Source organism: Schistocerca americana, chromosome 3, assembly GCF_021461395.2.
Source record: "Schistocerca americana isolate TAMUIC-IGC-003095 chromosome 3, iqSchAmer2.1, whole genome shotgun sequence".
In the NCBI taxonomy this organism is placed as follows: domain Eukaryota; kingdom Metazoa; phylum Arthropoda; class Insecta; order Orthoptera; family Acrididae; genus Schistocerca; species Schistocerca americana.
Window position 1 is genome coordinate 770,826,891 of NC_060121.1, and position 14,804 is coordinate 770,841,694.

Sequence of the window (14,804 nt, forward strand, 5' to 3'; positions counted from 1 at the left end):
AGCTAAGGGAACAGAAATACAACCATAACCCGTACAATTGAGACAGTGTTGCCAGAAGCACAGCTACTGTGTTTCATGCAAGACAGCTGTAAACCAAATTAATGTAAACCATTTAACTGACAATGAATAATACTTGCAAAAGCAACAAATTATGGTTTAGCAAAATTCAAAGACAATAAAACAGGAACTCTTAAGTCATTATGCTGCAAGATCTGCAGAAGTATAGTGCAGAGCAGTGAATATTCATATTATACGCAATTATAGATGACAACTGCGGTATAAACAAGTTTCAATGAGAATTCTGCCCTGGTGGACTAAGAATTGACCCTTTATCTCAGAATATCACAGTCTCTTAGATTGCACCAAGAGAAGAATTATCTATAAGGCATTAGTGAAAACAGTAAATGTTTTCACTTATAGAATGAGCTGCTATACATTAATGAAGAACATTAAATCAGCCAACTGCTAACTTCTGTGCAGAAATTATTCTCAAATAATTTAAACAAATCAACAAACGATCATTGATAAATAGCTGAAATTTATTAATTTAATAATGCATTTGTACAAATGACTTATCATACTGGAGAAACTATAATACAATGGCTATCAACCCTCATCGGATCCTGTTGTTTTCGTCTTGAAGAAATCTTGAATGATTTCTCTAAGATACTTTGAAGAACAGTACAGGAATTACTATTTACTTGGAGAGCTTTCACAGAATGATCTCAACAACCTGATCACTGATTATGTTCAAAGATAGCAACAATAAATAGAACACTTAAAATTACTACTTAAAAGAAGCAAGTGTTCCAAACAGCAAAGATTATGGGCATGCACTCTTAAACAAACATACTATTTCACATCGCAAAATTGTAGCAAAAAAGAGCAACACAATGTGGAATAAAAAGAATTCATTTAACTGAAATTTAAGCAACCGAAAGTATAATACAAAAAACAATTAATTTTCTGAATACCCCAAATGAACAAAGATAATAACCATGACATGCATGAATACCTGCAGCACACAGCTGCCTACAAACAATTACACAATGAATTCCACACTATGCTGCTCTTGCCAAGAATCAGTACATTAAATGTCAAACCTACTCTCAACTATTTTCACTGAATGTCATGTAACAGACCTTTTGCACAAATACCAGCAGAATCATACTTAAAAAATATATTAAACAGTAAGGCACTACGTGCACACTACCATACAGGAACATCAATAACATTTTGTGTCTACTGGTAACACAATACATACCAATGACAGAAATAAAAACTACTGCATCCATAAAATGCTAACACATCTGGAAACACACAAAGCAATATTTATTCCATGGCATGATTGTTCAACGCAGTTTTTTTTAGACGTATGTTTCTGAAATGGGTACAGGCAATAAATATATCAAGGACCAAGAATGCTGAGAAAAAGTGATATTTCTTTTAAATCTTTAGTACAGGATAGTTTCTTACTGTTTGTGCTACTTTTAATGACATAATCAGTATCAGATATGAAATCTCTGTAAGCCCATCAAAGAATTTTTAATGGGTAAAAAAGTCCTTTCTTTTTTTAAATATTTACAGCATTGCAAATATCTTAAAAATTTAATGCCACTGAAATACCCTTTCCAATCAAGTTGGGCATTGTTAAAGTGTTTCTGGACAGTCATTTTAATACATGGGTGGAGGGGAGATTAGGACACAATATATGTCCTTACTGCCCTATTAACATCACAACCTTGTGCCTGCTACAAATATATTTTATACTCCACCAGCAATACACTTTAAATTACATCATTTCTTTCAATAAAAATAAACAAAAATAAAAACATTAAAAATTTGAGATCTCACTTCAATTTGATTGTTGAACTTATATTGCAAGATATATGAACTGTACATAAATTAACATATGTATGCATGTATGAGATTTAGATCATTCTCACTGAAAAATCCTTCTCATTATTATACTCACAGAACTAACTATACAGTGTAGTAGGGTTACCAAAAATTTTCAATGTGTGATTTACAAAACTCTATGTAAGAGATCTCATGATCCATACACTGAATGTATATTTCAAAAATCTCTCTGTCCCATTACTGATCAATAAAAAAGAACAAAAAACAACAACAGGCATATCTGTCCCAAAAGGGCAACGTTTGCCTCCTCATGGACATGCAGGAAGTACAGAAAGTATTGGAAACAAGAAATTTCAGATTTCTCTTATTACCAGCAATTAAGGAGCTACTGTTTTTTAAACAAAACAAACATTATAAAAGTAATAATACAAGTAACAATAAAAAGTAAGAATTCTGCAGCACTTTTAAATGCACAGTACTACACAAAGTAAAAGGAGCAATACAGGAGTGAACACTGATACAAAATTTGCAACCTCATGTCCTCCCAATATATTTCTTCATGCAATTTTGCCTGGGTGTAGGGGTGGGGGTAGTAAAAAAGACAAAGCTCTTCAGAAGCCAAGAGTTGTCTTCATGCTTTGTTCATAGCACAAGCATATGCTGTAACGCAAATTACTGCATTTTTTCCAGGTACATTCCACAGAAAATGCAAGGCAATTTTTTGTTGAATGGAATGAAGTCTGCAATTTTAATCTGTGATTGTTCAAGTCACTAGAAAACAGGGAAATTGTTTCTAAAATAAATTTTCTAAGAGAGAATGTGCCAGATATACCTGGCTATGGGTTGCTGGGTAGGATGTCCTATGGATTGGGAATGCAGTTCTATATCTACTGCTCTGAACTCCAAAATCTACTTTCTTTCTTTATCACCTAACTATACAAATTTTCTTTGAATAAATTCAAATGTGATAAATGAAAACAAAAAGTATTTTACTATTACCGCCTTCTTCCTTTACAAAGGAAAAAGCATGGGCAAAGTACTGCAGCTTATATTACACAATATTTCATACCTGACTTTTACAAGATCAGCCTGACTGATGCAGTTAATGTAGATTTATAATAGCAGGAAATATTCATTTTTTCAATTTTTATTAATGTCTCAGAAAGGTAAGATAACACTTCCTGTTTTTTTTTGTTTGTTTTGTTCATTTTGTAAAATAAAATTAACAAATTCTATTCATTTTGATGCACCAAAGTCCATTCTGTTTCATTAATTTAATTTACTAATAGTTTAAGAAGTATAGTTTCTTTCTTGCACTTTGAACATTACAGATATTTACTATTTGTTCAGATGCTTTATTATGCAACAAATCTCAGTGTTCTAATATTACACCTTTAATGTCTGCACAAAGAAAAAAAGAAACAAAACACAGCCTTGCTAAGCCAATAATTCATAGTTTACAAAGTTCACAGTGCCTCCCCCTTCCCTTCCCTGATAAACTAATTTCATTCATTGACTATTTACAACTACTGAAATATCACCACACGCAGATGGTGTCCACAGCAAGATAAACGTGAAATAGGCAGTGCTGTTTTTCCTTCCTCAGCTTTGGGATCAGTATGGTTCAAAGTCTGTTAAATAAAATAATGTAGGGTTGTGGAGGGAGGGGATGGCGCAGGTTCCACACATTGTACATTTTTATTTATACAACTACACTACACACAGGACACAGTGGATATTAGGATGCACCTGGTAATTCTCTATCTTTATACTGTAATATAATGCACCGTACGGGAACTGTACACATGAACAGTTTTCACAAAACACGTCGCGGTTACTGTGCAACCGGGATTTAATACTTTTCCCCCATCAAAAAGCTTGCCACATACTTCCAAACTTTCATGAAAGTATATGTTGCTTTTATCGTACGAAAATTGGGACACAACAAAATTTAAGTACATTTTACTACACTGGTACTACTACAACTGTTCCACAAACTTAGTAAGCTTGTCCTGAGGAGTCATTGGTGGTACTTCATTGGAGTCACTTGGACCCTGACCATTTGCACCAGCAACTGGGGAAGGGTGGTGTGTGACAGGCCCGTGTCCCTGTGTAAGCATCATTTCTCCCCCCGTTAGTTCATGAGCCGGAGAGTGTGTTGGCTGTGAATGGTGGTGGTGAGGTGAAGGCACAGGGCCACCACCACGAGGAGATGGCACTGGTTGATTTCGAGGTGATGGGACTGGCCGCGGACTAGGGTTCGGCTGAGGGGAACGAATTGGTGGAGGGGATCGCACAGCCTGCATCAACTGCACAGCTCCACCTGGTGGGCCCATAACACCTTGTGGTGATGGTGCTGGTGGAGGTGTGGGTTTCAAAGGGGGCTGCTGCTGTTGCTGTTGTTGCTGCTGCTGTTGCTGATACTGTGCTGGCTGTTGTTCGGGCACTGTGGGGAAGCCGGCACCCGCATATGCACCAACTAAATGCTGTTGCCGAGGCCTCTGCTGCTGTTGTCCATAAACAGGTGCAGGAGGCTGTGAAAAAGATTGATGTCTCTGCATGGCCAGTAACTGCTGCTGCTGCTGTTGTTGTTGCTGCTGCTGCTGCTGTTGTTGTTGCTGCTGCTGCTGTTGCTGCTTGTACCAATGGTGCGGTGTGGCTGGCGTTGTTTGGCCAAGCATGGCTTGCATCTGCTGCATTCGACCTGCAGCTGCTACCTGCTGCTGCTGTTGTTGTTGTTGTTGCTGCTGCTGCTGCTGCTGTTGGGACATTAGATGCTGCAACTGCTGTTGCTGTCCAGTTGCCAGAACACCAGTATTTGCCCCAGTAACTGCTGCCTGTTGCTGAGCAGCTGCAGCTTGTGCTGCAGCAGCTTGTTGCTGCTGCTGGTTTTGGTATGCCTGCCGTTGTTTGATGAATGCTGCCATCAGCTGTGGATTGCTTTTGAGAATCTGGAGGATCTGTTGCTGCTGCTCTGGAGTGTTTGGTGACTTAAGTGTTTGCAACAGTTGCTGGAGGGCCTGCTTTTGTAAACCAGTTCCAGGTCCCCCAGCTGCACCCTGTGTTGCCACACCAGGAGCACTACGAATACCTAAGTGCCCCCCTGGACCAAGACCAGCCAACTGGGGTGCCTGAGGTGTGACTTGAACAACTTGTTGAGGCTGCTGCTGCTGCTGCTGGATCAACTGAGGTGATGGCTGCCTCAATCCTGGATTCTGTGGCAATCCTTGAGCCGCATATCTGAAAACCAAGTAAGAATTTCTTATTTCATTGTCTTAATGAACAGCTAGCTTCAAGAAAATAAAACTCACTTTTATGCAACTCTCTCCCTGTTTCAGTATTGATGTCACTCTATGGCACAACATTTCTCTCATTTACATAACCTTTCTGCTGTGTGATGGTTCATGATGAAACAACCAAATAGTGGAACAGGTTGGATCATCCTGATAAGCAACACTAAATATTACATTACTATTTTAGCTATTTGTTTTTGTCATACAGGATAGCCAAAATAGAACAGGTCTGCATAAACAGTTATAAGCCTGAAACAAAGTAAGTTACCCAAATCAATGAAAATGATAACTGTCCTTTAGGTAATAAATTATAAACGGCCAGTGGAATTACTGCAGCACTGTGTATAGTCTGTGAGAGACCCATATCACATTACCGTGTGTGTTTGAGCTTACTGACACTCAACGCTAAGGTTATCAGTGTCGCATCGTGTATGCCTAAGAAATGGCAGTTATCATCATCATCATCATCATCATCTTGTACAGTTTCCAGCCACTGGCTGGGTCTGTCGGGAACACAAGCCTCTCCATCGTGTTCTGTCTTTCCACCATTCCCCCTCTTCCACCTTGGTCCAGTTCTCTCCTCTTCTCGTCACACATTCCTTCACTCCCTTCACCCATCTATCTCTTGGTCTTCCTCTGGGCCTGTTCCCCTCCAGTTGCAGATCAAACATCCTCTTTGGAATTCTTCCCTCATCCATTCTCTTCATGTGTCCATACCACTGCAGTCTTGATTTTTCTATCCTGTCCTGTACTGGTTCCTCCTTTAGTCTTTCCCTCACATACACATTTCGCAATCTGTCTCGTCTTGTTACACTCAACCTGCTTCTCTGGAACTTCATTTCACTAGCCTGTATTCTACTTTTGTCGCTTTTGTGCATTACCCATGTCTCACTTCCGTACGCCAATATGGGGACAAAGTAGGTTCGGTATATAATTCCCTTGGATTTCTGTGGCACCTCCTTGCTCCAAATAAGCCCCCTAATGCATTTGTAGAACTGCCCTGCTTTTCTGCACCTTTCATTTATTTCCATTGCGTTTCCCCCCTTACTTTCAATCATGCTTCCCAGGTACTTGAAGTTCTCTACCACTTGTAGTTTTCCCCTCCACAAGTTATATCCACATTTGGCCTATTCTTCTTCCTTGTTGTGACAATTATTTCACTTTTCTTTGCAGAGAAATGCATTCCATATTGTGCTGCCGTTGCCTCCCATACATCTAACTGCTCTTGCACCTCCTTCTCGCAATTTCCCCATAACATCAGGTCATCGGCAAAAAGCACTGCTTTCATTTTATGATCTCCAATTGCATCTGAAACTTGCTGTAGGATTTCATCCATAACAATAATAAACAATAAAGGCGAAAGTGCACTTCCCTGTCGCAGCCCATTTTCCAGCTTGAACCATGCAGTACGTTCCCTCCCCACTTTCACACAACTCTCACTTCCCTCATACATTTTTCTGACTTCTCGTGTTATCTCTTCATCTATCCCTTTTGCGTTCAGCACATCCCAGAGCTTGTCCCTACAGATACTGTCATACGCCTTCTCAATATCTAAAAAGGCCATGATTAAGTCCTTCCCGTACTCATAGTGCCTTTCCTGCAGTTGCCTTACCGCAAATATGAGGTCCGTTGTTGATCTTCCCGGTCTGAAACCATACTGCTCCTCTTGCAGTCTACTTTCAATACTGCTTCTTATTCTCTTCTCCAGGATCTTTTCATAGATTTTTCCACAGTGGCATAGCAGGGTGATTCCTCTGTAGTTCTCACATCTCCTTTTATCCTCTTTCTTGAAGATCGGGACTATAATTCCTTTCTTCCAATCCTCAGGAATTCTGTTCTCCTTCCACACCACCCTCAGCACTCTGTATAGCCACTGGGTTCCTACTTCTCCTGCTGCTCGTATCATATCCACTGTTACTTCGTCCCAACCTGGTGCCTTGCCCCCTTTCATCCTCTTTATGGCTTCTTCCACTTCATTCCAAGTTAGATCATCAATTTCCCCACTATTATAATCGTCTGCTGCCTTAGGCTCTCCAATGCTGTTAGTTACCCGCTTGGCGGCATTCAACAGATCTTCAAAGTACTCCTTCCAAATCTTTTTGAGCTCATGCATTTCCTCCACAACTCTTCCATTATTATCCATGATCTTCAGGCACTCGCTTCTGTCGTTCCTCTTATTTCTTACCATGGTGTAAAGTACTTTTTTGTTCCCTTCACTGTCCTCTTCTAACATTCTTGTCCATTTTTCCATCCACTTCTTCTTCTCCGCCCTTACTATGGTCTGTGCTGCTTTCTTGCTTTCCTTATATTTTACCCTAGCTTCCTCTGTTCGGGTCTGCAACCATTCTCTGAAGGCTTTGTTCTTTCGAAGTGCTGCCTCTTTACATATGTTGTTCCACCATGGGGTTTCCTTACTTCTCCTCTTTGTGCTAGTTCTTCCGCACACAGTCTCAGCTGCCTCAACTAGAGCCCTCTTAAAATCTCCCCATTCTTCTTCCACTGTTCTCTGATCTTCCTTTGGCAGCTTCTTCCTGATCAGTGTCTGGTACTGGGTCCTCCATTCATCCTCTTTCAGCGTCCATGTCTTCAACCTTTTCTCCCGTATATCTGTTGCCCTCCTATCTTTTTTCTCTCTCAGGGTGGCTACCAACAGCCGATGGTCACTGTCTAAGGCCTCAGATGGAATGACCTTAACATCTGTGAGGCTGCTCATCATCTGCCTATCCACTAGTACATAGTCTACTACTGAAGTTTGGGACCAGTCTCCACTGTACCAAGTTATTTTGTGGCTACTTCTCTTCTTGTACCAGGAATTTGCGATCGCCAGCCCATTCCTCTTGCAGAATTCCAGCAACAATTTTCCTTCTCTATTTCGGTTCCCCCAGCCCTCTGGTCCCATTATTTCCTCGAATCCTTTCCTGTCTGTGCCAACATGTGCATTGAGGTCCCCTATTATAATCTGATTACCTCCATTTAGCTGATTTTGCATGTCATCTTCAAATTCCTCCTTCTCCTTTTTTGTACACCCCACCTGTGGGGCATATGCTTGGATGATTTCAATGCTTTTTCCTTTCACTCGTACTCTGGCTTTTATCATTCGATCATTGATACCTTCCAATGGCAGTTATAGTGCTTTTTTATTTTCTGTTGCAGTTCTTCCAGTCAGTGGGGATTATTTGAGAATACTTGGCCCTTCTACTTGCCACATAAGTAAAAATTACAGGAAGAGAGACTGGTTGAAGTTGGAGATCTGAGATTTTACTGCCTTTGCCCGGTGTCCCTCTCACTGAACAATCAAGTACATGTAATAAACAAAAAAACTGACTCCATGTGATGGTTTATCTGTACATTAATTCCCAATGGTTACTGTGTACCCTGCTGGCAATACCTGAGTTTTTATGAGACAAAAGTTTTATGGATGAGTTTTAGAGAAGTAAGAACAAAATAAAGAAGCAATGTATTCAAAGAATTAGGGAAGCTATAGCACTTAACAAATATCTTACACAAACTTTCTATGAGTTTGTATAGATTATTATTTAACAAGCAAACAACATGTGGAACTACCAAAAAGAGGTTGAGTAAATACCGTTATGTTTTAAGAACGCTTCGAGTCTAGCATGACAATGAAACTGTACCATGTATTTGCCATGCAAGTGATCATAGCCTGAATGATAATATCTTGTTACATGGTGGTGTAATGCTGTGGGGGAAAAAAACGCAAGTTTTGCAAAATAATGGTATTTCTTCACCTTCAGCAGAAATGTCAAAACTGCCAATAGACACATTTAAAATTACATAGACTATCCTATTTTCCGTGAGAACGTATCTGGATTGCCCGAGACTGTCACATACCACTTTCGTTCGACTACAAGAAACTTTTATGTTCACAATTAGTATGGCTGACTGTGGTGGTAGACAGACATACATCAGGGTTTGTGCACCATCAGTATGAAAGCATGTGTCATAAATAGACCTTGTGCAAAATAGCAGGGCCACCCTATGAAGCAGCTCTTGTAGAGCACACAGGTCCGAGTTCATTGACCTGTTGTGTGTGTAGTGGGAGGTGAAAGATTTTAATGACTGTGTGTTCAGCCAGGACACAGGCTGTCGCACACACCCTCGCTTTCAAACAAAAATGATGTGTGGAGCTAATTGAAATGAAAAACAAATACAATTCTTTTCTGGGAAAAACAATCACAGATGATGAGACTTCACATTATCGATACAAACCGATCACAAAATGACAAAAATGCAAAATAGGTCTCTGATTGTTCACCAAGACTGAAGAAGGTGGGAATGTGATGCACAAGTTCAACAACATCTCTAAGAAGGTGTGAATATGACACACAGGTTGAATATCATCCCAAAGAAAGACTTTTTTTTAACAATTTTACATGATTAATAGAATGCCATTCACATCAGTTGTAATAATTATTTAATCAATCCACGACAGGTTTTGGGATGTTAAAATCCCAGCTACAGGTGTGTGTAGTAAAATCTGTAACATACTGAAGTAGAGGAGTGGGGAAACATAGTCCAACATCCCTGGAAAAAACAGGAGAATAAACTTAGGAAACAAAGTGACTCACATACTGTACTTGTTCAATATGCATAACAAACCCTCAGGCCACTCAGTGTGAAGTCTCCAAGTTACTGCATTTTGGGTGGACTGAGAGAGAGAGAGAGAGAGAGAGAGAGAGAGAGAGAGAGAGAGAGAGAGAGAGAAGGAAAAAAGAAAAAAAAAGAAGAGAAGAGAGCCTAATAATGAAACAGGCCCTAAAAAAGGAATGAACAGAAGGGTAAGACAAAATTAAAAGGAACCAAAACCAAACATTGTGCCCACACTGTCCACCATCGAGCACACTACGGAAGCTGCTAGGATTGAGCAGAGGACCATGAACAGTGCACGAGAGGAAATTAACTGACATTGGTATTAGCAAAGACATGGTAAATCAGAACTAACTTGTCTGAGCTATTGCAATGTGTTGATTAAAAGGATAATAAAAGATAAACAAGCTGTAGTAGACCGTCAAGTTAGGTAACTCACAGACATGTACAAATATGTGATGTATTAAGCAACAAGGCAAATGGTACATACACAAAATGGATGAACAGGGGATAAAAAACTGCAATAAACAATGATAAAATAAAATGGTAATAAAAATTATACTAAGCAAATCATCATAACATATGTAGGATACACAACAGGCTAAAGTGATGTAAAATCAAATGTTTAAAAGCCATTATTCAAAAACAAAGTCTAAAATGTAATTCTAATCAGAGTTGCTGAAGGTAGTGGTCATGTGTGTGAGGTGTTCTTGCTTATTTGTGTGTGTGTTTGTGAGTGTGTGTGTGTGTGTGTGTGTGTGTGTGTGTGTGTGTGTACCGAAATCTAATGTTTGCTCACTTAGTGTATATAGTGGATTCTGCTATTCTGGTTGAAATCCCACACATTGCCAAGTGTTTACCAGAGTAGTTGTGATGACTGCCAATGCTTTTATCTTGGACAAATAGTGTGTATATTCGTTATTTGGTTCAAAGAACATCAGGCCTTACTTAATTCAAGATCTGCATTAACTAACCACCTCAGAGCATATAAACACTCTATCCCAGACATAAATAATAACTTGTATCCTCCATCTACAGCTGAAAGGTCGTGTCCTCAATTTACGGAAAATTGAAATTTTATGTAATTTGAACCAAAAATCACTATGTACACTAAATGAACAAGCGATGTTGTAACTTGTGTTTTCGTTAAATAATATATTACATGTTCAGGCCTATTTTTCTAAGCACCCATTCGTCTGTTTTGCCTCTTAACCCCCTTTCCATATCATTACTCCTTCGTATAAAGCAAAGCACTCAGCCTGATCATGTTGTTTGTTATTTTGCTGCTCACACTGCTACACTTACATTTTAGATTTTTTTTCAAATTATAGTTTTAATACATTTTATTTTATGTCACTTGAGCCCATAACGTATCCTACATATGTTACGACAACTTACTTGGTATTTTGTTACTACTACTTTTTATCATGGTTTATCCCCTGTTCATTCATTTTGTGTGTGTACCATTGCCTTGTTACCTAATACATCACACATTTTTACATGTCTGTGAGTTACCTACCTTGATGGTCAATCACAGCTTGTTTAATGGTTAAAATGGCTCTAAGCACTATGGGACTTAACATCTGAGGTCATCAGTTCCCTAGACTTAGAACTACTTAAACCTAACTAACCTAATGACATCACACACATCCATGCCTGAGGCAGGATTCGAACCTGTGACCGTAGCAGCTGTGCAGTTCTGGACTGAAGCACCTAGAACTGCTTGGTCACAGCAGCCCTAAGTTTTATTATCCTTTTAATTAAAAGTACTGTAACCACTACGATCAGTCTGCCCTGATTTACCATATCTTTGTTAATACCAATTTCAGTCTACTTTCTCACACACAATGTTTGTACCTGCACCTCTGCGCATCTCTAGACCTACAATGTGGCATTCTGCTCTGTCCTTCCTGCTGTCCATAGCGCGGCTGCTCGATGGTGGACAATGTGAGTACAAGTTTGGTTTTGGTTCCTATTTCTTTCATCCTGCCCTTCTGAATGTTACATTTTTAGGTTGTCATGTCCTCTGCTCTTATTTTTTTCTAGTCCTGCCCAAGATGCAGTGGCTTGGAGCGTTTGCTATGGTTTTTCCAGATATGTTGTTAGATTTCTCTCCCCCTCTTCTGTATGTTACAGTTTCTTTTCATACAACATGAAATGGGATTTTAACTTCCCGAAACTGCTCATGGATTGAATAAACTGTTGTTAAAACTGAAGCATGTCATTCTATTAATCACACCTCTCAGTTGGGGATGTCCCACAAGTCAAATTTTGTGAAGTTTCACATGGCTGTACGAATGGTCTGCATATTGCACTGAAGTGGAACGAACCTGAAGCATTTGAAGCACCATCTTCTCTCTTCTCTATTTTTTTATTACTCTAGTTTCCCAACTTTTTGGACAGACGAGGCATAATAAGCTTTACAATTGGACACACACACACACACACACACACACACACACACACACCTCAAATACAGTTAACCTTTATGAACCGTTTCAAAATATTAGCAACACGCCATCAATAAATTTCTGTTCAATTTATTATCATCATCATCATCCTCCATCATCATCATCATCATCATCATCATCATCACAACAACAACAACTACTACTACTACTACAACTACATAACAATTGGATTTGCTGTTACTTGCCTCTGCAAACAACTATTTATTTAAGCAATATTATAATTTGTACTGGTATAATAATAATAATAATAATAATAATAATAACAGGTTTCAGCTATAAAATGAACACTACATTGCTTGAGTAAAGAAATTCATAACAGAAAACATTAACCATACATTTGGGATTTAAGTTTGTTGATGCAGCAGTATTATTTCATTATGAATAAAAAAATTATATATAAAAAAAATAAAATACCTTGGAGTCCACTGATCCATAGGCATAAGGTGAGTAGCGGGGTTAGGACCCATTTGACCCATAGCTCTTTGTATCTGAGGAGGTGGCATAACTTGAGCCATTGCCTGAGTGACAACACCTGGAGGATTTCCTTTCCCATACCCCACTTGAGCATGAGGTGCCTGTTGTCTTGCAGCCTCTTCTTGGACCTATAGTTAGAACACACCTTCAAGTAACAATCTTTTTATACTTAAAATATATACCCGTAACCTAAACAAAAAGTTAATTTGCATTTGATTTGGTATACATCATGGATAACTTCGAGCAGCAGAAACAAAAAGTGACATAGGTATGCAAATTAGAAGTTTTCTATTTTTTAATAATAAAAAAAGAAAGGATGAAGAAAATTGGGGTTATTCATTATAGCTTACCTGTTTTACAACCTGCAGGACATTGGCATTGGGAGTCTGTGCACCTGGTTTCAAACCAATGCCTGGTTGATGTGGAGGCTGCAAACCAACTACCATGCCAGCACCTGATGTTGCTGGCCCAAGAACACCCACTGGACTAACTGCTGAACCTGCACCACCAGCACCAAGCACCCCTGCTGCCCCTGAACTACCTGGTAGTGGACCAACAGGTAATGTTGTCCTAGTGTTCATTGCTGCCATGCGCCTTCGTAGCAGATGTGCTTGCTGCAATCTTTGCTGGAGTTGCTGCTGCTTCAGCTTATGTTTGATGTTCAAACAGAATGGCACCGGACATTTTGTTTCCTGTGAAGATTAATTAGAAGTACTATAGTATTTAAAGATATTTAACTTCCGTTTCTTTCATAATAATGTAAAAAGTTTGTCTTGAGAATCAAATACAATAAAAATCTCAGTAACTGGTCAATTTAAGAGAGAGAAATAATTTATACTAATGACAAAACATTACTCCTCATGAATGTGCTGTAAGACTTGTTTGTATTGTTGAAGCTTTCTACTGTAGTTCTCTGAACTTGTGTTGATGTATATTGGAGTTTTCAACTTTAGGTAAAAGAAACATGCACAAGAAAGATTTTTCCATTAGTATTTGTGAAAATGTTTTCAGCAGCAGAGGCAAATTACATGTGTGTTGGCTTCAAAATTAATACCTGTGTCAAAATGTTCCAAACAAGCATTTATACAGGTACTGCCAAATGTGCATTTTTACAGGTTTGTTGACATACTGTCTAAAGAGCTCAAAACTTGGCAGAAAAAAGATTTTTTATACAACGCAAACCTGTGAATTGTTTAAAATGCCCTCCACCCTCTCTCTTACATCCCCACAATACCATATTTTGTATCAATATCTCACATTTTCCCAATAATCTCCAAGTATGCTTTACTATGCTTCACTCTCAATTAATGAAAAAGGAACAGCAAGTAGAAGAATCTTTTCTATTATTATTATTATTATTATTGACTATTATAGCTATTATTCAGAACTACAGATCACTGTGGAAAGTGTTTCAGTTAATTAGTAGTAGGCTGAAAATGGGGAAAATATGCCGGGAAGGGGGTGTGGGGTGAGGATATACTAAGAAGAATAGATTCCTTGGTGACCCATACAATGTAAGGTGTGTCAGGAATAAGTTTACATTTAAGAATAAACTAGAGAAAGAAATTGAAAACAAAAGCAAATAATTAGTGATTCCATGGCTTGTAGTGAGAGTACATAAAGGAGGAACTGGAGCAAAAGTGGGGAGGAAAGGGGGATGAGAGATACAGGAAACAACTGATTTGGAAAGTCATAAAAGTATACATCTATCACTCAGTGAACAACCTGCGGCCCGTGGGTCACGTCCAGCTCTCAATTAGTTTCAGTCTGGTTCACAGAAGAAATTCCAGGCCAACTTAAAAGGAATATACTCTCAAAAGCAAATTCTTTTAGGCATAATTTGTTGGCCTGCTGTGTCAGGTAAGGGGTGCCCTTCATATAATGGTGTTACCCCATAAACACTAACATGAAGGATGCTACAGTTTTGAGTAGACTAGGACTGCTATCATGTCCTGTGACAAGATGGCCCACAATCTTAAGTACGTATGTGAATCAGGCCCACAGGTCACCAAGAGTTGTCCATGACTGGTCTATAATAACCTGTAACAAAATACCATCTTTCTTTAATTATTAAAGAAGTTTCCCCAAAACATTGTAC

At 38.9% G+C, this 14,804-nt stretch overlaps 1 protein-coding gene across 1 annotated transcript in view; it reads right to left on the minus strand.

Annotated features, from left to right (window-relative positions):
- Positions 1-521: 521 nt before the first annotated feature.
- The window catches only part of LOC124607056 (histone acetyltransferase p300), a 169,866-nt gene continuing 155,583 nt past the window's right edge, over positions 522-14,804 (minus strand). Inside the window, exons 29-31 of the mRNA XM_047139232.1 lie at positions 13,057-13,398; positions 12,647-12,834; positions 522-5,100 (exon numbers count right to left, since the gene is read on the minus strand). Coding sequence (XP_046995188.1) covers positions 3,840-5,100; positions 12,647-12,834; positions 13,057-13,398 — 1,791 coding nt within the window. The 3' untranslated portion in view covers positions 522-3,839. The remainder of the gene's footprint in view (positions 5,101-12,646; positions 12,835-13,056; positions 13,399-14,804) is intronic.